The 25,025-nt window shown below is 39.7% G+C and overlaps 2 protein-coding genes across 2 annotated transcripts; one reads left to right on the forward strand and one right to left on the reverse strand.

The window, feature by feature from the left end:
- Positions 1–9,091: 9,091 nt before the first annotated feature.
- LOC146380777 (NACHT, LRR and PYD domains-containing protein 1a allele 5-like) lies at positions 9,092–10,471 on the reverse strand. The gene has a single exon (XM_084940103.1). It carries the CDS (start codon positions 10,469–10,471, stop codon positions 9,092–9,094), a length of 1,380 nt encoding a protein of 459 aa, XP_084796229.1.
- An 8,119-nt stretch (positions 10,472–18,590) lies between these two features.
- LOC146380778 (uncharacterized) lies at positions 18,591–21,081 on the forward strand. Its single transcript, XM_084940027.1, has one exon. The coding sequence runs from the start codon at positions 18,665–18,667 to the stop codon at positions 20,828–20,830; it is 2,166 nt and encodes a 721-aa protein (XP_084796153.1). The 5' UTR covers positions 18,591–18,664; the 3' UTR covers positions 20,831–21,081.
- Positions 21,082–25,025: the final 3,944 nt, after the last annotated feature.

The following is a 25,025-nucleotide window of genomic DNA, read 5'->3' on the forward strand; positions in this document are numbered from 1 at the left end:
CTGTTTTATATTGACCACAGGATGACAGTAAAAGAGGTTAAGGACACAAAATAGCAAATTAACATCTAACTGTGATTTCATTTTTTTTGAATAAACATATACTTCTAGTACTAGGGCGATCGTGGCTCAAGAGTTGGCAGTTTGTCTTGTAATCGGAAGGTTGCCGGTTCGAGCCCTCGGACAGCCTCGGTCGTTGTGTCCTTGGGCAAGACCCTTCACCCGTTGCCTACTGGTGGTGGTCAGAGGGCCTGGTGGCACCAGTGTCCGGCAGCCTCGCCTCTGTCAGTGCGCCCCAGGGCAGCTGTGGCTACAATGTAGCTGCCATCACAGTGTGTGAATGTGTGGATGACTGAATGTTGTGTGAAGCGCTTTGGGGTCCTTATGGACTAGTAAAGCGCTATACAAATACAGGCCATTTACCACTTCTACAAAATAAATGACTTTGAGCTTTGACAGCAACTTTATGAATGAGGAAATGAGCATGGGTCAGCTGGTTCAGGAGGGGAGGAGTCAGAGAGAAACTCAGTGTTTAGTAAAGTAAACCTGCCAGCACTCAGGTTTGAATTTATTGTGTTCAATATACGTCACTACAATGTGATTTTGGAAATATATGAATATACGGGCAACAGGCTCTTCTGCGGCAATTTCTTGTCGTCAATAGAAAATGTTTAGGGAGCTCTATAGTATTCAATAAGAGGACCCTGCACGTCAATTCTGAACGCGCGGGAGGTACCCGGCGCGTCCATGAGTGAAGCAGGGGGACCCTGACCATGCGTCACACATTTGACGAGTTAGGAGTGAGAACGTCTTGTCGATTCAGACACATGTTAACTGTGTAAACCTTTTCATTGTATTTCTGACAGTGTACATACAAAACAATACACATGCTGTCTTTCGTTTATTAAAAAACCTCACATGTATCTGTCATGTTTTGCTTGGTCAAAAAAACAAAACAAAAAACACATCACTCCTGGGGGAGCCCGGGACCGCCTTGCCATCTAATAAGGAGGGGTCACCGGCCCAGGTTGGACACGGAGCAGGTGAAAGCCCCCGTGCTCCTCTGCAGTGTGATCGCACCTGTGAATAGATGCTGCAGTGCAGCCTGAGCAACACAGCTAGACCCAGTATTTATACACAACACACATCATCATTATACCTGTCTCTACATCACACAGCAGCCTCATCAGCCCTTCTTTGTCTTTTTCATTCATATCAAAAACACTCACAAACCTGCTGCTGTGCTTGTCCTACACCACCTCCACCTGCAGGAACGCTGCAACTACATCCTTTAACATAAACAATTAGTTTGGTTTATCTCCACCTGCTGATGCCCAGCAGGTGGAGATAAACCTGAATAAATTTCCTATTCAGGGATGAACGGTGTACAACTCTCATACGCAAGTTTCCAGAAACCTCCTGATTAACCTTAAATTTCAAGTGTATTTCATCACAACTGTAAGAAGAGAAAAGCACAATGCTTACAGATTTAATATGTGTGAAGCTTAAAACTTCAACTTACACCCCACTGTGTAACTTTGTGTGGGGTGCAGCTGAATTTCAGACAGCTGTTTAGTACCACATAGTGATTCACAAGTGTTTCTAAGGGCAGACGTCAGAGTTAGCTGCTTGATTTTATACAACTCTAACTGAAAACACAATTTCAATGTGTCAGAGAATGCTTATGGTTTCACCTCCCAAAACTCAGTTTTTACCGAGATTTGAAGTCAGATGGCTCTATCTCTATCCAACTTACAAAACACACAAAAAAGTTCATTACATTTTCTTTGTAATCATTTTTATTACAGATAGATAGAGATGGTGCGATCTTTAGGTTCGTGTCCATCATCAGGTATAATGCTGAAATGTGAAAATAAATTGCAGATCATATATAAAAAAAGGAATAATCGTTTTATTTATTTATTTTTTATATACTCAATGTGGTTGAGTGGACATAGCATATAGGTAGCTGTGCACGATTATTCAGCAGAAGTGTGTCAGGATGGCCGAGCGGCTTATTGCGCTGCGTTCAGGTTGCAGTTTTCCCTGGGGGTGCGGGTTCAAATCCCACTGACAACATTGAATATTTCCAGGCATAAGTCCACCCTTACCGAGAGTGAAACTGTTCCAGTACATGAAATGCTTCACTTAAAGGAAAACTGGACAAGATGAACACTTGTTTCCATTTGCCACGTGATGTACAAAGATGGCAAAAAGCAGAAAAAAATTAGTCATCATCAAGTAATCTGATCACTATCTGTCTGCACAGAAAATCTGCTGGAGCTCAAAATGTACACGACTTAGTTTAAAGTGAGTGATAGACTGGAACTTAGGGTTCCCCCACGAGTCTAAGCTCAGAGCTTAAATAATGTCACTGTAATGGAGCGAGAAAGGCAGCAATGTTACATCACACATTTCTGATAGTGAATCTGATACTAAAATATCAGAACATAAGTCTACTCAAAGAGCTGTTTGCCACTTAAACTGTTTCATAACTCAGCGGTTTTATGTAAGAGATATAATATTTTATGTAAACACAAACATGATGCAGCTTTCTGTGTACGTAAAAGTTTCTGAAATATTTATATTGTTTATATGAGAATTTCAATGAATTGAGTGAAATATCCGAAAAGTGGAGAACACGAAAGCGTTTCACCAGCAATATGATTATACGTAACAGCAGACGTCACGGTTATTCTTTCAGTTTCATTCATACGTCCCGTGATTACAATTTTGTTTTTATTTTCACTGTGAAAAAAGAGGAAAATATATGTTAATATTGTGCTTCTTGATTTTCTGTTATTTTCCCAAAAACGAAATGATAAAAGTGTTTGTAAAACTTTTATTATTTTTTGTTTGTTCTTATTCATGGAACAAAAAAAACTGTCAAACTCCAAAAACGCATCATGTTGGCGATGATGGCGGTGGTAGGAACATAGGTTTAAGTTTACCGTAAACAGAAACTTTTCGCAATAACTGACAAAGTATGGCATCGGATCAGTATCGTTGATACCACCCTGAATTTACTTGGTATCGGATCGGAAAGGAAATCAGTGGTATCGCACATCACTACTTTTTATGGCAACGTAGCTTAATTTGTTCATATTCAGTGAATATGGGTATACTTTTTATGTTGTTACATAAATATTACGGAGCCCCGCAAGGGACATGGGAGAGAAAAAAATTACGATGAACTTTTGCGAGATCTCGCAAAACTTTTGCTGATTGAGAAAGCCGATGACATTGCTTTAATCCGCAACATTGTGAAAGTAGATGGTGACACATTTGTTATTTTCCAAAAGTTTTGTCACAAAGAGTCTTACTTTCAGTACCCCTACCGTCATCCAGAATTGGATGCTACAGTGTCGCAGCTGAACAGCAGACCTGGCATTACAAAGCTCAATAATATTACTGGCAAATATTTTCTTTGTCCAGACAACACAGCTTTCATTGCATTGCCAATCATGCATAGTCAATAAAAAAAGAGTTTGTTTTATCGGGTTTGCTTGTAATTGTTGCCTATATACATTTTAAGCTATTATTTAGTTCAGTCAATAGATCAAGTTTTGTAGTGACTATGAAATATATTGTAATTATCTGTTTCCTGTTTATCCTAGACAGGGCAAAAAAAGACTCCAAATTAAAAAAAAGATAAAAATGAAAGACTGGTGCATTGTGCAGTTCAGCACTGGTGGTACAGAAATAGTCCCTAGTTCATGGATAAATGGGGAGAAATTGTCATGGCCTCCATATCCTCCGCGAGACACATTCAGGATCCACGACGCAGTAAAGAGGAGAGTTCATCCTGGTGCAACATGGCTCACCTATGCACCAGTCCGGCTTCTCATAAGCCATGGTGGGTATCATCTGGATTGGTGTTGTATAAATGTAACAATAACAAGTTTTTCGTGTCCTAATTTATGTCTGGCCATACATTGTGTTTGTACTTCCAGACACATTTCACGAAGCAGAACGCAGTCTCCAGAGATATCTACGTGAACACTGTGATACGTCTGACCTTCAGTCCGAAGCAGAAACACAGACCACTCTTTTTTTTTTTTTTTTTGCCTGTCCCATTTGGTTCTTTAGCCGTCAGAATTGTTGTCTGAAGACCAACAAGGAGACCCAATGGATTTACTTTGCCAAATGGATCATCACGGCCTTGCCATATTGGTCCATTTGATTGACCTTTGTTGTTATTATTTATTTTATTTTATTTTATTTTATTTTATTTTATTTTATTTTATTTTATTTTATTTTATTTTCAGTTGTTACAGACCGGACAGACATGACTGAGGGATAGGAAAGGGAGAAAGAAAGATGAAGGGAAAAAAAACACAAGGGAAGAGGGACAGTGAGAAAGGGCACGTAAAAAGAGAAAGAAGGGGAAAAAATCTCCTGGATCACCTGTTGAGAGAAAAAGAAGAGAAAACAAGCAATAAAAAAAAAAACAGAGCAACATACTAAACACAACACCATCGTGTTAATCTAGCTAAGTGTAAACAGCAGTAAATACTAAATATAGAATGTTGTTGTGCAGCAAGCAGGACCGACAGCGCACAATGTGCTTGGAAGTAGCAGCCAATAAAGGTGTAGTTTATGTCTATAAACAGTGAACACCCGTGTGCACACCTGTGTGGATCAGCGAGCTTGTATTCAAAAGGTTTCCCCATGTAATGGTCTGCTAGAGGATGTAGAGAGCCATAGTCCTGTCCCCCAGGGCATGAAGCAGGCATGGAGGAGATCCAGGCCCCAGACATCCAGAGGCCCCAGCGTGCGAGAGCCCAAGGAGGACCACCGGAGGGGCATCCGTGCCACCCTCATGGGAAGAGCTGAGGAGAGCCCCAGATTAGACCAGTCTTAAAAGAAAGCACAAGTAAAACTTTTTTATTCACAAACATATCTTTGATTGTTAAGAATTTATGATCTTGTCTTTTGTACATATCTGTGGTGCTTGCATACTGCAATATCACCACATAATATAGTCCAAAAAGTGGAAGTTTGTAAACTTTTTAAAAATGCAAAGCCGTGTACACTTGTGCACTTCAAAAATTCCTTGTATACTGTACCTTCTTGCACATCTCCGTTGCCTGTGTGTGTTGTTAGAAATCAAACTGTAACTTTAGGAAAAAATATGCCAAAAGCACATTTGTAATTATTTTTGACCGTTTTTAACTTCTTTCCTTTAGACCAAATCCTTTGTACACATATAGTGACTCAGAGGATGAGCAGCCTACAAAAAAACGGTTTCCCCAGGCCCCTCGAGTGACAATACCAGGTAATAAAATACTGTCTAGTGTCTGTGTACATATCTGTGTGTGACACAAGGAAACTTTTTTGACAAGTTGTCTGTATTCTTAAATACTTAAAAAAAAAAATCTTTTTCTAAACAGCCCTCACCACTCCGCAGTCTGCCCCCCAGCCCACTGACAGCAGGCATCATAATGCCCCGCCCAGCTTCCGGCACCTTTCGCCACTCCGGCACAACACGCAAACCGACACAGCTTTGCGATCTCCCCAGTATGCAGAGTCTGATGTCGAGGCCTTCCCTATAGATGGTATGCTTTTAAGATTGTTTTAAAGCTGAATCACAATGTCATTGTACTCTTATCTTCAAAACACCAGTTTATACTCCTGAATGTCATCTTGTTGTGATTTTTATTTTCCTGTAGATTCCAGAGACTCTGTGAGGCCACTATTACAAGGCAAGTTCGAAAATCTTGGAATTTCAGATTTTACATGGTATAAATGGTAAATGGCCTATATTTGTACAGCGCTTTAACTAGTCTCTAAGGACCCCAAAGCGCTTTACACATTCAGTCATCCACCAATTCACACACAATTCACACTGGTGATGGCAAGCTTCATATACAAATATCAAATATATGTGACAGGCAAAAACTAACAAACAGTTTTAGCAGTTAGAACAACTTATACTTGAATGCAGAATGTTACACCATCACTTATGGATATATTAGTTTTTCGCCTCTCACTGCTTAAGCCATTAATCTTTCTGGAATTGTTTTTTTAAACAGATGCGACCTCACAAAAGATGTTAACGATGCTGTCAGACCAGAGCAGTTAACGAACTCCGTGAGGAGGTCAGAGCCATCCGCCGTCCCTGCTGCAATGAATCGGTAGATGCTGGGGTACTGCCTCTGGATTTGCCCTTGCACAACATTGAGGAGCTAAACAATGCAGAGGCAGCTCTTCAATCACAAGAGGCAAATAAGGCGATGGTAAGTATATACAGGGAGTGCAGAATTATTAGGCAAATGAGTATTTTGTCCACATCATCCTCTTCATGCATGTTGTCTTACTCCAAGCTGTATAGGCTCGAAAGCCTACTACCAATTAAGCATATTAGGTGATGCGGATCTCTGTAATGAGAAGGGGTGTGGTCTAATGACATCAACACCCTATATCAGGTGTGCATAATTATTAGGCAACGTCCTTTCCTTTGGCAAAATGGGTCAAAAGAAGGACTTGACAGGCTCAGAAAAGTCAAAAATAGTGAGATATCTTGCAGAGGGATGCAGCAGTCTCAAAATTGCAAAGCTTCTGAAGCGTGATCATCGAACAATCAAGCGTTTCATTCAAAATAGTCAACAGGGTCGCAAGAAGCGTGTGGAAAAACCAAGGCGCAAAATAACTGCCCATGAACTGAGAAAAGTCAAGCGTGCAGCTGCCAAGATGCCACTTGCCACCAGTTTGGCCATATTTCAGAGCTGCAACATCACTGGAGTGCCCAAAAGCACAAGGTGTGCAATACTCAGAGACATGGCCAAGGTAAGAAAGGCTGAAAGACGACCACCACTGAACAAGACACACAAGCTAAAACGTCAAGACTGGGCCAAGAAATATCTCAAGACTGATTTTTCTAAGGTTTTATGGACTGATGAAATGAGAGTGAGTCTTGATGGGCCAGATGGATGGGCCCATGGCTGGATTGGTAAAGGGCAGAGAGCTCCAGTCCGACTCAGACGCCAGCAAGGTGGAGGTGGAGTACTGGTTTGGGCTGGTATCATCAAAGATGAGCTTGTGGGGCCTTTTCGGGTTGAGGATGGAGTCAAGCTCAACTCCCAGTCCTACTGCCAGTTTCTGGAAGACACCTTCTTCAAGCAGTGGTACAGGAAGAAGTCTGCATCCTTCAAGAAAAACATGATTTTCATGCAGGACAATGCTCCATCACACGCGTCCAAGTACTCCACAGCATGGCTGGCAAGAAAGGGTATAAAAGAAGAAAAACTAATGACATGGCCTCCTTGTTCACCTGATCTGAACCCCATTGAGAACCTGTGGTCCATCATCAAATGTGAGATTTACAAGGAGGGAAAACAGTACACCTCTCTGAACAGTGTCTGGGAGGCTGTGGTTGCAGCTGCACGCAATGTTGATGGTGAACAGATCAAAACACTGACAGAATCCATGGATGGCAGGCTGAGTGTCCTTGCAAAGAAAGGTGGCTATATTGGTCGCTGATTTGTTTTTGTTTTGTTTTTGAATGTCAGAAATGTATATTTGTGAATGTGGAGATGTTATATTGGTTTCACTGGTAAAAATAAATCATTGAAATGGGTATATATTTGTTTTTTGTTAAGTTGCCTAATAATTATGCACAGTAATAGTCACCTGCACACACAGATATCCCCCTAAAATAGCTAAAACTAAAAACAAACTAAAAACTACTTCCAAAAACATTCAGCTTTGATATTAATGAGTTTTTTGGGTTCATTGAGAACATGGTTGTTGTTCAATGATAACATTATTCCTCAAAAATACAACTTGCCTAATAATTCTGCACTCCCTGTAAAGGTTATGTACACTTTGTAACTATAAAGTGTAATAGCTGTCAGATGTGAGTTAAATACATAACGACGGCATGTTGATTATACACACAAGCACTTGCATACACATTTAAGACATGAGACACGCTAATTCCATCTCTTCACTTTTTTTGTTTGTGTGTGTGTGTGTGTGTGTGTGTGTGTGTGTGTGTGTGTGTGTGTGTGTGTGTGTGTGTGTGTGTGTGTGTGTGTATTTTTGTCCTAGATGGCCGACGCAGCAGTTAGGGGCAAACTCTATGTCCGAGTTTGTCTTTGCATAAGCAGTCCAGAAATGGCTCCGATACGCCCCAGATCGTTTGGGTGGCACAGGACGCACACCATCCATCCCCATCCCAGAGTAAAAATTACAAACTTCTGTGAAACATACTGTCTTTTAATAAAGTATTTAGCAAACTAAACATGTCTATTGACCTTTTTTTGTTTAGTTTTCTTTCTCTGTTACATCACATGCAATGCTTTCTTATTTTAGGATATTAATATTGACATGATACATTGTGAGACATTTTTTTTTTATAAATGGTGTCCAATTTGAGGAATAAGTACAATTATGTGTTTAGGTGGTTTAAGTATTGATGGAAACATGCAGTAGTTTAGTATTGGTTAAAATACCTATAAAGAACGGTAGATTTCCAGTCATGATTTAACTGTTGTTTTAATAAAAAGCAACTGTGAAAGAGGTGGAAAATCAACACCATAGCTCAACAGTGTTTCAATATCAGAATCTGACATTGTTTCAATGTCAACAGTATTAGAAAATATAACGTTGAATCAATGTCATGTTTCAACATTAATTCAATATCAAAACCTGACGTTGTTTCAACGTTAAAAAAGGGTGCAAGAGTGACGTTAGGTCAACGTCACACTTCAATGTTGATTCAATGACATCGCCTGATATTGACTCAACATTGTTTCAATGTTTCCTTGCTATCTGGGTGGTCTATGTGTACGTATCATAAACAGGAGCCTTCACAAAACAAACAAAACAAAACAAAGAAACAAAAAACCCCAAGAGGATTCACCACAAGGTACAAACCAGATTTCAGTCTGAAGATAAAGGTCTGGATTGAACTTTGCTTAAAGATCAAAAAAAGCTGCATTAGTCCTATTTGGACAAATTAAACTAAAATCAACCTCCAACACAATGATGTGTGATGCCACACTGGATCACTCGTGGTTATTGATGTTGTAGCTGAAGCCTGAAAGATGATATCAGATCTAGGCAAACATAACAAAATTTGCCAGATGCGTCAAATCAAAAAAAGATTTCTGTGGAGGAAGGCGTCAAGCTCACACAGAAACTCAATCATCTGTGAACTGGCAGCTTCACCTTTCCTTCTCACAGTGTCGATAACAAAACGAGCTCTATCGCTCCTGCTTTGCATTGCGTCTGCTTCCTCCCTGTCACCATCAACCATCAACCCTTTCTCCAGGAGTTTGTCCATCAGACTGCTGAGAACAGGTCCTGATATCCTATCAATGAATGAGCACCTTACATTTAAAAGCCTCTTATTTGGAGAACAAGTCATGGATCTAACTCTGTTGGGAAAAAGACAAACCTCTCTTTCCCAGATACAGCTGGAGCTAACCTGGTGTGTCACACTCAGGTTAATATCTGTAATGATTGTTTTTAAAATCACCTGGAAGGTTGTGATGGAGTAGTTAGGATACTCCTCATCAAACTCTGCCTCATTTGGTTGAATGTTAATCAGGTCATCGTCAGGAACAGTGGACAGAGTGTAAACCTGTTTTGGATACAGAATACATTTTGAGGGTACATCTATGTACATCTCTTCACCAACTAATTCCCTCCTCTTGTTTTTAACATCATGGATCACGATGTTCCTTGGCAACAACAATACGTTGAGGAAGGATCTGAGATTAAGTTCTTCTGGAGGTTTGTAGAAGAGCAGAACCATCGCTTGGACTGGGTCAGGAGGAGAGTCTTCATCCTTCACATTACCAAAACCAGAAAACCCTGTGATGTTTATAACAACATGAGTTTCTGTTATCTGATGAGGGGGGATGAACTCAATGCTCTCATCATTCACATGAGCGACCTTCAAGAACTGACCTCCACCTGTGGAGATGAACTCACAGTGTGGGAGATGAAGCTGACACACAGACTGCTGCTGACATTTGATGTCAAACAGGGGTCCTGCAGGCTTCTTGTGGTGTTGGGCCAGCAGCCTCCTGTTCCAAGGGACAGTCCTGTAAACCACGTCTCCTTCTGCCTTCATGACAAACACCAGGCCGGTCACACTGCACTGGTACAGGCCTGCACTGGAGCACTGGAACAGGTAGGTTTCATCATCAGACTCATCAGCAGTGATGATAGGTGTAAACTCTTCAAAGCTTCTTTTTGGCTTCATGTCAGGTGAACAGGTTGCTTGTGTTAAATCCGTCCTTCGTTGTGTTGTGGTCAGTGACTGATCTTTGTTCTGGATCATTGCATTATATGTAATAGCACCAGTATGTTTGATTTCTTCTAGGCTTTCCTTCCCATTAACACTCTGACTGTTAGATTGTGTGTTTATTGGTACAGAAGTCTGTCCATTAAGCTTTTTCTTTTTCTTCAGTGGTGCGTCTCCTGCATCAAAGCAGTGCGGATGTTTCTGTTTGCGTTTCATCCTGTCTTGTTTGCATCTGTGAAACATTTCAAATAAACTCTTCATTACAACACTTTTCACTCTCAACTCTTATAAAACATTTTAAAACACTGTGATCTCAGATTTGTTTTAAAAGAGATCATGACAGAAATTAAAAACTCTCTGTGCTGCTAGTTTGTTCTCAGCATATGTAACTTTTTTAAATAAAGGAATTTGGCGAATAATAATACTAATAATCACAAGATTATTACAAGTTAAACACTTTCAGCAAAAATTAAGTGCATAGTATTCACACAAGTGCAATTAATAGGTCTGTTTTCTATCTAGGCTGGGGACTAGCAGTGCTGTATTGCATTTCTAATTTGACCTTTTCTTATGAAAACTGACATCAGAATAAACTGGATAAACTATGTAAACTTTTCTAGTTTTACATAAACCTACATGCATTAAAGACAGAAAAAAAGAGATCTCACTTACCCAGTAACTTGTCCGTCGTTTTCTTATAACTGAATCTTTTAGACAGGTTGTCATGTCTTTTTATTCCAATCTGTCGTGTGACTCCTTCCTCTTTCCCAGTCGACTGTGATGTCATTTAGGGGTTTCATAAGTGGCAGCCTACCACAGTGATTAAGTGTGCAAAACTAAATAACTGCCAATAAGTGCAGAGATTTTAAAATGTGATTTTCAGCTCATGGTGTTTAGACAATGACCAGGGGTTCGAAAGCATCTCTAGCGTGCTTATACAATATGATGGCTAAATCCACAAAAAGCAGTAAACCTTAGAACCATCCACAGCAGGTCATCTGATCGCAGTCTGTCTGCTCAGAAAATCTACTACAGCTACTACAGCCGAGTGATTCCAGCAGCTGGAATCGAACTTGGGGTTCTCCCACGAGTCCAAGCACTCAAATAATCTACAATAATGTCCCTGTAATGGACCGATGAAGGCAGCATTTATATTACATGTTATATTACACATTTCTCTCATAAGGGAATCTGATATAGCTTCTCTATAATTGCTCATTAAAAACTGAAACTTTTTTTTGAAGGACTTTATTATTAAGACTTTGTTAAAGATCTTACAGAGAAAGGTGTCATAGGTCATAGATAAGACAGGTGTAGCTGGTAAACTTTAAGTAGAGAATGAGTGTCTCATGTTGTTTGCATGAAACTCAATACGATCAGCATCTTTCAGCATCTGTTGATTGTTTCTGGGGCTCAAAGCTACGCGCATTGCACACGCAGGGTCCTGCAGGACGTCTTTCTGCTTCTCTGATGATTTATTTAGTTGGATGATCGAATGGAGAACACAAGAAGATTAAAGGTGGAGGAAAGAGGGAGAGACTTCAAAGAAAAACAGTGCTGCACCCTGGAAAAAAATAATTTCAAATGTACCGTTCAAAAACAAAAACTTTTATTTGTATTTAGATTTTTCTTCTTTTTGATTAACATCTGAGTTTTAAACAAACAAGTGTTTATGCTGTGGTTATTTGTGGCATGAACATTTCTTTACTTATTTAAACCACGTCCTCTTTTTTTGAGGCGATGGCATTTACCCGTTGTGTTGTGGACAGTGTCAGCTTTTGGGAATCCCTGATGAACAGACCACACATGTATACATTGTCACGCAGAAGACTGTCACCCGCAAAACTTTAAGTAACTCGAGAATGAGCGTCTTGTGATGTTTGCGTGGAGGATGAACCAGAATAAACAGGACAATCAACTGTTGAGGGAGTAGCAGGCAGCTGCTGTTCGCTTAGTTGGCACATAACATTGAATAAATGATAGCCTTAAACTTTGCTACTGTACTTTTAGATTGAAATGCATTCACCATTGCTCTTCCAAAAACGCTGACTGTGGAAATCTCAGTATTAAAGCAACATTGTTCTAACCTGCGATTCCATTAGATGAATGCTTATCTGTACGACACAAAACACAAGTCACACACAGACTTGGTCTACCAAACCTAATAAAAGGTCACCTATATTGATATGTATAAACAATAACTTAAATTTGTGAGTATTATGTTGCTTCCAAGAACTGATATTTTTCCTGATGTTTCTTGGGTGAATACAGAAACTTCTGATGCTCTTAAAAACATTAGACACCATCCACCCACTGAGGTCTGAGGGATCTTGCCTCTCACTAATCCAGGTGATGGTATTTTTTACAAATTCGATTGGTCCCTGGGCATTTATTCGGATCTCTTATTTTGACCATAGGTTACCATGGCAATGTATCCCAGAAAAAACTGAACCACCCACATAAAACATAAAACTCAGGACTGGAGCTCAAGTTAAATCAATAAGGCCTCAATACTACTTTGTTGGACAGGGATTTAGTGAAGGTGATCCCTCCTGTCAGGACTGACTGCAGCTACCAAAACCCTGACATGTAATTCTGACCTCCAGCTCTCCTTCACAGCTTCCTCCTTCCTGATTCATTCTCACAGGCTGCCTTCACTGAGCAAAACACCAAAGAGCAACGTAACAGGAGTTTGACAGAAAATAAAATACAGAGTTTGTGAGTAAACTGAACGGAAAGAAACAAACTGGTTATCATATACGGGACATGTGGTTGGTCTGACCCATGATAAATGTGAGCTCTTGCTTCTATCTTGCTGCCCTGTAGAGGACATTATGGTGGGTCTGAGAAGTGGATGGAAATGGAGTACAACTTAAGAAAAAACCAGCAATGAGAAAAATGATGCAAAAACACACAAAAGACAAACTGAATAAATGCTGCTTACTTTAAAAAAAAACTGCAGTGTTTGTGGCAACACAAGTATCTGAAGGAACAGCTGCAGAAGTGACAGAAACCAATTTACTGGTGTTTTTCTTAAGTTGCAATCCGTTTGACCTTTCAGGGCCACCGTAGCACACAGACGCTGTATGCTTTGAAAAATGGAAAAGCAAACTGAACTCATGGCTCTAAAAAGATTAGTGCTGGGTCCAATCATTTGGACCAGAAAATGTCTGAAATATTCAGTTAATAACAGTTTAGAATAAAAGTCAGAAAGACTGTGTGTGCATCAGTGTGTTTGAGCTTTCCAAGACATTTTGGATTCATTTAGGTTAATTTAATCAAAATCCTGGAAAAAGTGAAAAACAAGAAAGCAGGAACTGCATTTGTTGTTACATAATTACCGGAGCAGTCAAACAGCTCAGCGTTTGTTTTTATACATTATTGTTTGTTTCATTTTCTTTAACTATAAATCTCTGCCCACTTCTAATGTATGCTTTTTGAAAGCAGCATTTTCCTTTGTTAGAAGCAAAATAGTTTCCAAAGGATTTAAATGAGATTTGAAAGTTTATTAAACAAAAAAGCAAAAAACAATAAAAGGGTGAGATACTGGTGACGTGTACAGGTCGGCCCCGCCGAACATTTTTGTGCAAAGGGGAAACATTCAGAGAGATTTCGGGCGCTGATTGTCACGCACGCGTGTAAAAATGAAAGTAGAGACTGTGGCTCTGTCCAGGTCAGGAGCGAAGCTGAAAAGCAGGTCGGACATCGTCTGCTTCGTGTGTCTTGATCGTGGATTTGTAAAACCTGATGTTTCCATAGTGAGGTTTTTACTGATGCGCCAAAACATACCTTCGAAAATGTAGTCACGGTTTTTTCAGCTGTAGTCCTAAACCAGGACTAACAATACCAATATTAGATTAAATGTGTGAAAACACAGGTGAGAGTGAATCATTTACCGGAAATTTAAAAAATAAATGAGAGAGAGAGAGAGAGAAATAAGCTATCTCTAGGTGATATAAACACAATATGTTTATTGCATAGATTCAATTAAATTCAATAATTAAATAATAAAACTATTAACAGGTGATACCTTTGTAAGTAACTGCTCTCTCACTGACCTTTCTGCTTTTATATTGTGAACATTTGTTCCTGTCAGGTTTGTCATGTGATGCAGCCTCCATGCTGTGCAGAGTCCTACAGATGTGATATGATATTATAATATTTTTACACATTTTTTTTTCATTAAAAAATGAGTAGGACACTGAATAAATCAAAGACACATGACCTTTGACAATTTCCTCTCAATTTCTTATATCACACATTTATTGTTGCTGCAGGACATCCCCCCCCCTCCCCCCCTTAGCGCATGCTCTGGCTGAAGCCGTTTGCTTAAAGACATCTTTCTTCTGATTGGCTCTTTCTTAGTTCACAGATTCACTTTGTGTAGGGTTTATTTCTGGGATTTCACACAACCCAGGATTCAAGTTATGAATACATAATGGGCTTGGATTTAGATCCTTATGAATGAAATGTGCTCTATTAGGAAGCAGCCGGCCCCTCCCCTTTCGACGGGTTGTGTGTGAGACTTTAAATCATCAAACTGTAAATTATACATTTTAAATTGTTATTGATCCTTTACCCCTGGTCCTAAAGTGTGTATTTATTTTCTTACTCTTCTGTTTGTTTACTTGCACTGCTGTAACTGGAGCCTCGTCGTCTCGTCTCTCTATATACTGTATGTAGCGGAGATGACAATAAAGTTTACTTTGACTTCAGCAGCGAGCAGGCGCACCGAGGGCTCTCGCGCTCACTTTTCGTGTACAGAATTTCAAAAAACATCGGTGCAAATTATAAGTCTGTATCAGGATGTCTGGTGTTTTCGTGTTTGTTGGTTTGTTTTTATTTTGTTTTATTTGGTTGGTTATTAGATGCAGCCGGTCAGAGAATCCCCCGCCGCCCCGCCCTCTCCTCCCAGTGCCGCAAGCAGCAGGCGCCCCTCGCAAACGGAGGGCGCCCTTACTCCCAGCAAATGGGCGATAGAAAACCGATCGGTGCCTATGCCATCCCAATATACGCTGGCATGACGTCGGGGGAGCATGAGTACGAGCATTTTTTTTTTTTTTTTGCCGATGCCCGTGATGCCGCCCCCCACCACGATGCCGCCCCGGGCAACCGCCCGTGTCGCCCGCATCTAAAACCGCTACTGGTCCTCCAGACTCATTTCTTAATACAGAACAAGCCTGAAGGTATAATAATCTCTTTGAAATTAAAAATGTGAAACATAAACCTGCTGGAGAACATCAGAGACTTATTGTTGTAAATGATGAGAACGAATGAGGATTTAAAAAAGTTCTGAATCCTGTCTTGATACAAGGCCGCCCTCTAGAGAACATACACTACATGCACTTTTTATATAAAAATGAATAAACAAATAAAAAGACTAAAGATATATGCTCAGTGGATTGAAATAAGAAACCTCTCATTGATAATTGATATAATTTCTCTGGTAGCGTCAGGTTTCGTGAGCACACCTAAACAGAGGGCGTGTTTGAAGACACTCCGGGAGCCGATCGTCACCTACACCAATAAAAATGAAAACAGACAATGAGACTCCTGCCTGATCGGGAGCACTGAGACTGTCTGAGGAAAGGTGAAATGCAGCCATGAGGCATGTCAGTCTGCTAAACACTTTACAGCCTGTTTTAACTTCCCCAAAGCTGTTTATAATTTACATCCTTGCATAATGCTTGAATATAATTATACATCTGAGCTGTCTTAATTAACTGACGTGTATGTGTTTGACTGAGTATTCGCAAGTTTGTACTGATGCACCAGGAGCCAGAATGTACATTCGAATATTCAGTGTTGAAACAGTTTTTCGGTACATCAGCATTAAATATTATCTAAACCAGGGCTACAAATAAAATATACTTTTAAATATGCAAAAACAAAATAACTTTTCTAGAGTTATGGTTACAGACTCTCTTCAACTCCCTACACTTATTTTAATAGTCCAAACCCACAACACTCATTAAGTCTTCTCGTGTTTGAGAACTAAGGTTGTTATCGAAATAAAACGAAATGGATGCATATTTGTTTTTACTAATTAAGTTTACACTACTTTTCTTGCATATTAGTAACCAATAGTCAAATTAAAATAATATTAAAATAAATACTTTAATAAAATAACCAGTAAATTTAAAAATAAAATAATTGAATATATTAAAATGTCTGAATTGAACAACATAGGAGGTTGATTGCAGCTGAAGCTGCAGGATTAAAACACAAGTTCAGCTTAAATACATGTTCATACTTTGTATTTTACAATAAGAGCAAAAGTAAAAGAGGAGGGGGAAGAACAGGACAGAGAGAAAGATGACGGGCTCAGGTGGTATTCAGTACTAGAAAAAACAGCACAGGAGTATTTCCTGTTTGTGTTAGTATTTGTGTTGTTAGGGTACTAAATAAGACGAGCGCTAAATTTAACCACAAAGTGGTTAAATTATTAGACTGACAAAATGTTTGGCACCTGTGAATTCTTTTAACTTAACAAGTGAGCTGTCTGCTCGTTTCTCCAGAAGTGCGTATCATTGGCATCGCTGACACTGACAGTACAACAGGAAGTTACTGACAGCTTCCTGTTTTAATGACAATGTTTTAATGGCAATAAGGAAGTTACAGACACTTTCCGTATGCAAGACGATACTGATGACAGACAGGAGTTTATAATGAAGAGAAAAGGTATCAGTGCCGACTTTCAGAAGTAATCTGCATTATCCATGTTGTGGTCAATCAAACTTAGTCAGTAATTCACTTTAAAAACATAATAAGTTGAAGTCTGAACGTCACACTGGAGAAGGACATAATTGAGCTTTGCATATTTTTGTTATTACTAAAGTTTTATTTTCAGTCTAGTTTCAGTTGGTGAGTTTATTTTCATTTATTATTCGTTTAATATTTATTAGTTTCAGCATTTCTGATTATTTTAATATGGGTGGTATTATAGGGACAGATTAAGGAGGCTAAGAAAGAACTCATAGTTGATGGAGGCGTCTCAGTCTTGGGTAACATCCCTGCAAAGCGTTTGCATTGTGTTGTGGTGCCTTGACTTATGAGTTTAAATCGTTCCGTGACGGAGCTCATAACTCAAATTATTCGTATGTCAAATTAATTTTCCCAACTGAAGAAAATTGAAATGCCGCTAATCCGTTCCCTAAAAAGCAGCATTTTTGTAGATACGTGTAGAAGTGCTACCCTCATATTCACTTGCGGGTCGACTACAAGCACACTTTCGTCACGCTATTCATTTCTTTAATTCATTGCACACAATCCACTACTTCTTCTCAGCGCTCGCTTTCTTTGAAGTTTTGCAAAACAACTGCGAGCACAATAGTGCGCTCTTACTGCGAGCTGCCCGCTGAAAGAGAACAAGTGGGGCAAGATATGCTGGGCGGGTGTTGCGGCCATCACTGCGGTGTTTGCTGCAACAGCTGGCTCAAAGGTTTGAGTGCAGTGAAGCTTTGGGTGCGGGCTGTAAGACTTCTCTGAGTCATCACCCTGAATGTCCGAGTGTTACAAGACTTAATGCTCGCTTTTAGAAATACCTGCAGAAAAACAGAAACTTGTAGATTCATGCATAAAAACACAAAAAAGTAATTTTATTAATATATGAATGATACTGGATTCACACATTGAGTATAAAGTATAAAATTGAGAAGAAAGAGGACAAAAGTTCTAACCTATAACCCACATGTAAATGAAATTAAAAAAAACTACAAGACATCCGAAAACCAAAGCAGAAAGAAAACGTAAGTTAGGCAGTAGAAAGATACCAGCCTTCTGAGAGGAGGGAGAGATCGACTCAGGGAGGTTCGGTTAACAAAGGAACTAACAAGTGAAGAGAGTGTGTTGAGAAGACAGAGAGAAACCTGAGAAGCCGATGAATGAAGAAAATGAGAATGAGAGGAATAAGAATGAAGAGGATTATTAAGGGGCAGCACTATCCAGAAACATGATGGCTTTAACATCTGGATTTGCATAGAGAAGGAAGAATAAAAATAAAAAAAAATAAAAAATTTAATTAAAGTATACAGTATCATGTCATTTATTCTAATGCATGATAAAAAAATGTTACTTGGACCTTTTAAACCATAAAGCATAGCTGTTTTTTGAAAGTGCGTGGAAAAGACAGAAGCATCATCACAGTCAAAAGAACTGTGCAATAAAATTATGACATTTAAAAACGCACAAAACTTACTCAAGGTAAAATTTGAAAACAATGTCTTTTTAAAAATTTAAACCTTGTGTTATTTGAAATCAGATATCAAGCGATAATGCATCTACTGATCACTGATGACAATTGTTTCTTGATTTCCAGTCTCAGCTGATGGAGACCACTGACGTGCAAATCAAGCAATGAAGAAAAAGCAGTATTACAGTTAAAGATGAAACACGGAAACAAGACAAGAAATGCATTCAAAGAAAGCTCAGACTCACCAAAGGACAGAGATGGATCTAAAAAGCCAAAAAGAAACAGAAAATGAGAGAAATGAGACCTCTGACACATCTACTGTTAGAGTGCTCCAGCTTTTCACCGCTATCTCTACCTTTTACAGACAGTTTCTCAAGCTAAATATACCAACCATAATCAATTCAATTCATAATCCAAACTTTTGTATGTCAAGGCGGCACAATGCACCGGTTTTATCATCACGTAAAACTGAACAAACTCCAGCTTCCACCTTCATTAACTCTTCACTCTGTACTCTTCCAAAGTTTGATCCTTTCCCCCCACAGTCAACCTCAGCAAAACCCAGCAGCACAACTGTGGAACAAGACAGGAAACCTTTACCGTTGTTGTGTCACAGTCTCTGCACCTCACAGGACTCTGCTTGTTCCACGAATGACAGAATTGTTCTAAATCAACTACAGTTACCAGAGCTAAAGACTCCAGACTCCACCTCCACTACCTTTTCATCTGTTCCTCCTGTTAGGCATCTTTACACACACTTGTTTTTGTCTTCTGCATCAGTTAAAGGCGACTCCACCTCCACTACTTTTTCGTCCCCTGATTTTCGTTGCCTTAAAAGGATTTCCTCACAATTCACCTGGATGAAACCAGGCAGCATAAAGATGCAGCAATACAGTACTACTTTACTGCTGTCTCACAGCTTCTCCACCTTACAGGACTCTGCTTTGTGCACTAATGGCAGTAAAAGATATGATTTTTCCACATTTCCTTCTTGCTCCCAGTCCAATATCCCAACTGTTGCTTGTTCAGCTGAATGCAGCCAAGAAGAAATACTAGAAGAAGATACAAGCAGAGTTTCATGGACAGAAGACAAACCAGGAAAAGCAGATCCACCCGTCATAACTGAAGACATCCTACGTACCACAACTCTGCCATATAATTCTGATCTCCAGCTCTCCTCCACAGATTGCTACAGCGTTCCTTCACTGAACAAAATACCAAAGAACAACTCAACACAAGCAGCAAGCTCACCTGACATGAAGTTAAAGGAGTTTTCACCTGCCATCGCTGCTGATGACTCTGATCATGAAACCTACCTGTTCCAGTGCTCCTGTCCAGGCCTGTACCAGTGCAGTGTGACCGGCCTGGTGTTTGTCATGAAGGCAGAAGGAGACGTGGTTTACAGGACTGTCCCTTGGAACAGGAGGCTGCTGGCCCAACACCACAAGAAGCCTGCAGGACCCCTGTTTGACATCAAATGTCAGCAGCAGTCTGTGTGTCAGCTTCATCTCCCACACTGTGAGCTCATCTCCACAGGTGGAGGTCAGTTCTTGCAGGTCGCTCATGTGAATGATGTTGGCATCGAGTTTATTACCCCTCACCAGATAACAGAAACTCATGTTGTTATAAACATCACAGGGTTTTCTGGTTACGGTAATGTCAGGGATGAAAACTCTCCCGGTGACCCAGTCCGAGCTTTGGTTCTGCTCTTCTACAAACCTCCAGTTGATCCTGATCTCACATCCTTCCTCAGTGTGCTGTTGTTGCCTAAAAATGTTGCTCTGAGAGATGTGCTGCATACCAGGAAGAAACTAGTTGGAGATGAGAGGTACATAGAGACATCTCCTCACTGTAAACTGCATCCAAAGCAGGTTTACACTCTGTCCGCTGTTCCTGAAGATGACTCAGTTCTAGTTCAGCCAATAGAGGCTGAATTTGATGAAGAGTCCTATGACAACTACTTCCCATCCTTCCAGGTGATTTTGGAAAGAAACATGAACAATATTCAGTTATTTATTAGAGACAGCATCAGTTCCACCAGCATGTGGCAAAGACAAGTTTATCTTTTGCCTTCTAGAGTAAAATCGTTCTGTGGGCAAATGCCTTTGAATCTCTCTCCCAATGAGAGGCTGTTAAATGTACGGAGCTGCTTCATCGATGGGATATCACCACCTGTTCTCAACAGCCTGCTGGACAGACTGCTGGAGAAAAAGGTGATAACTGATGCTGAGAGGGAGGAAGCAGACGCCATGCAAAACAGAAGCAACAGAGCTCGTTGTGTTATCGACACTGTGAGGAAGAAAGGTGAAGCTGCCAGTTCACAGATGATTGAGTTTCTTAGTGAGCTTGACCTCTTACTCTGTGAACATCTTGGGTTGGTCTGAAGCATCCATGTAAATGTTGCTGCATTTGAGCAGACAGTAAATCACACTTCACTTCAGATTTCATCTGGTTTTCATTGATATAACGAATGATGGAAAACAGTTTAACATAATGAGTTGTTTCGACCCTTTTTTCCATTTTCTCTTTATTTTTCCTGGCTCATGCATTTGTGGATGTTTTGTGAGGTGAAGATGAACGTAACATGTTTAAGTTTAGCTGTTCATAGACAAAGAACTATGACGTTTTCCATAATTCCGGGTAAAATTATTGGCTTTTTTGGAGAATTGATGAATTGATGAATATGTAAATGTTTCTATACCAAAGAACCATGCAATTTAAAAAGTATAATTACAGAGATCTCATATGGATCTCTTTAGAGCTATGGATTTCTTTTAGCTTTACATTTTCACACATATTATATTGTGTAGGTGTCCTCTTGAGTGCAGGCATGTATAATTCAAATCAATTTTATTTATATAGCACCAAATGACAAGAGTTGTCTTTAAATTGTAAGGTAAATTCCCTAAAATGATAGAGAAACCTCAATAATTAGACGATCCCTGTGAGTTAGTACTTGTTAGGAAGTAGGAAGGAAAACCTTAATTTTATTAGGGAGAAACCACCAGCTGAACTAGTCTCTGGGAGAGGCAGCCACCTGCCATGATTAGCTAGAGATGGAGGAAATGAAACAGGAGAAGGAAAAAACTCCCATTTTAAAAGATATTCAGAATAAGCCTGATGCTTTTGAAGATATTTATAGTTTTCTTAACACTTCATCCATGTTCAGCGTGACTCTTTGGTAGTAACACAGTAAAACACAAACTGTTTATTTTTCAGACATAATATAAAATGATTAAATTGTTAAATCTGTATTTTGTGCTGTAGTTATGTTGGTTTGTTGTGAAGTCTCGTGTTTGTTAAGGGTAACTGCCAGAGGGTTGAAGGAAGACAACATGGTGATAAAGTCAATCTTCCAAACAATGGAAAATTTACTAATTGTGGTCCTATTAGCAAGTTCTGATAGATTTCATGCATTTTCCAGTGACATGTGTAAGTGACCAAAACTGTGAGGACAGTACGTTTGTATAGTGCAACATATGATATGATAGTATGTGGTTGCATTAATCTGGTGCTTCTGAAAGAAAGGCATCATTGTTGACTTGAGTTTGGCTCTGTTTCTGCTCATCATTGTCATTATCATCACAGTGTTGAATTATAACTCTGAGAAAGCTTTGGACTTCCATTATTTCCCAGGTGGCTTGCAGCTCCTTGAGACTTCAGATTTTTCCTGTGGATTATAAATATAAGTAAATGCGAGATCTATCAAGGAAGCCTGCTTTCCTGATTATTTCCATTAGCACAGAGCACAGATGTGGAACACATTTTCAGTGCTGTAAGTGTTTATGTCACCACCAACCTCTCTCCCCCCAAAGATAAGAACACAATCAGCATTAGGTTAGGATGGGTTCATTAAATGAGTAGAATTGATGTGATTTGATTGTTCTTATTTTACTTTTTGCTTTGTTCCTGCCAAACTGCTTTAACAAAATCTGATAATAAAGTGTAAACTGTGGACATTCACTCGTTAACCCTTTGTGAAACAATAAAGGTATAAATCTGAGTATTAATCTTTATTAGTCCAAATTTCTCTAATTGGTTTCTCTAGCCTTTCCAAGCAGTTTCTTCCATTGGAGTCTGCACTCCCGGCTTATAAAACCATCCCTGGTTAACAAGTGACACCATCAAGAGTGGAGCTGAAATGACAGATGTGACTGACAAGATTTGACCTGCAAGACTAGTCAGGTTTCATCACATCAGGGCAGTCAGGCTGGGTGAGTCGCCTCACCTACATCAGCTCCAGATCCCTGCATTATCTATTGGATAAAACTCATAGAATCAGGGGTCAAGATGTCTTCTACAAAGAGCCGAACCAGACTTCCTGTGTTGAGGTTTTGTGGCCTTCAGTGTCAGACATAACATCACTAGCTAGAGGTATAGATACATAGATAAAGTGTACAGGATGTCATATGGGCATTGTGCAATTGATACATCATTACATTTACATATGCATTGGTATGGCGCTCATGTGTATTATCACAGCAGGGCTGCTACACATCACATGACCAGCAGTTGTCAATACTTCCAAATGAGCTGTTAAACGGGGCATCATGTGATCTGCCTTTTAGCGAAGCAATAGGCCGGAAAGATTCACACACACACACACACACACACACACACACACACACACACACACACACACACACACACACACACACACACACACACACACACACAGCAAGAAGAACTTTGAGAAGAGAGCAAGACAGAAATTGAGGTCAGACCAGGGAGAACGGAGGGACCATGACACTTTTTCTGATGAACTGGGACACAAATAATCTCACACCACATCCTGTTCACAATGTTGACACCTGCCAACTTTCTTATATTTATTTAACCTTCCTCTCGTGTTACGGTCGGCACCGACCCATTTTAAATTTCAAATGCATAAAAGATCACATACATTTGTTTATTGTATCAAGGCTTTTTGACTTTGTCAGGAACCTCTATTTCTACAAAATAAAACAAAAAAAAAATATTTTCACTAAATTATAAAATGCCCTAGTTGAAATTATGACCTTTGTGCTGTTAGGGTCGGTTTCGACCCAGGTATAATATTATGAGTATAAAGCAATAATTAAAGCCAAAACTGAAATCATAAGTGCACTGTCAGCTAAAAAACTTACAGCAAGCTCCTCTCCTAATCATATGAGCTTTAGGGGATTCTTATTTTGCATGTTTTTTGCAGTATACCCGCACAAAAACAAAACAAAATAAACACGGGCATGTCAAGACTTGTGAGGTGAATTCACTATTTGAGTGGCCATTTGACTTCCAGAGTGCACATTTACAATTTGCAGCATACAAAAACCGAGAAGAAGATTCACAGTGAGCTAAGTTCAGGATCATATTTTTGGAGAAAATGAAGGAGAGGACACAGAGCAGCGATTCAGATGGGCAGGTTTCTAAGGAGGAAGACAATGTGGACTATCATCCAGAAGACACAGACACATCTGATCAGAGGTGGAGGTCGCTGGTGCTGAAGCTACACCTGCTGAAAGATTCAAGTCCAAAAATGGTAAGATCTTTTGGAGCTCAGTACCTCATGATGTACATGGCAGGGCAGCTGCTGCAAATGTCATCAAAATGACCCCTGGAATCACAAGGTTTGCTCTGACCAAAGTCATCAAGAGATGTTTTGAGCTATTTATGCCATTGTCACTAGAAAGAATCATCATTACTATGATAAACCTTGAAGGAAAAAAAGTCCATGGTGACATGATGAGGAATACCTGGATGCTTTCATTGGTGTTCTTCTTCTTGCTGGAGTGTACAGACGCTGCAATGAGGCCACTGATAGTCTATGGGATGCATCGACAGGCAGAAACATTTTCCGGGCAATGATGTCACTTCACACATTTGATATCATTTTGATTCAAGAGTCCTCAGATTTGACAACAGAGAGACCAGACCGAGGTCTGACAAGCTTGCTCCCATCAGGGATGTCTGGGAGAGATGGGTGCAGCTTCTTCCACTGATGTTCATCCCAGGGCCAGAGGTGACAGTGGATGAACGTCTTGTCCACTTTTCGAGGAAAATGCCCCTTCCGGCAATATGTACCCAGTAAGCCAGGGAAATACGGCAGAAAAATCTGGGAAGCCTGTGATGCAAAAACCAACTATGCCTGGAATGTACAGATTTTCACAGTCAAAGCTGTGAGTGGCACCCCTGAGAAGAAACAATGAAAATGTGTGGTCCTCCATATGACCACTGGACTGCAGGATCACAATATCAGCTGTGATATTTTATTTTATTTTATTTTTTACCAGATATGACCTCGGACAAGAACTTCACAAAGGAAACTTCACAAAGGTGAAGCTGTATCATTGGGAAGTGATAAAAAGCCCACAATTACCCACGACTATAACCAAAAGAAAGGAGGAGTGGACTTTTTCTTTTTTTCAGTTTATATTTAAAGGTCTACTGCTGAAAAAGAAACATTTTTTTGTCTTTTCTTGATGTAAATGTATATGGGTCGAAATTGACCCGTAACACCATAGATGTCATTTTAGTTATTAATCTTAAAATGAAAAAAATCAATAAAACAGATTTACTTAAGAGATGTGTCCTATACCCCTC

The sequence above is a fragment of the Perissodus microlepis genome, chromosome 9 (assembly GCF_051167445.1).
Source record: "Perissodus microlepis isolate ML-2025 ecotype Zambia chromosome 9, ASM5116744v1, whole genome shotgun sequence".
Taxonomy (NCBI): Eukaryota; Metazoa; Chordata; class Actinopteri; order Cichliformes; family Cichlidae; genus Perissodus; species Perissodus microlepis.

What these genes read in the sequence shown, in the direction of transcription:
- LOC146380777 (XM_084940103.1), bottom strand. Translation starts at nt 10,471, where the DNA reads ATGAAACGCAAACAGAAACATCCGCACTGCTTTGATGCAGGAGACGCA.
- LOC146380778 (XM_084940027.1), top strand. Translation starts at nt 18,665, where the DNA reads ATGCATTCAAAGAAAGCTCAGACTCACCAAAGGACAGAGATGGATCTA.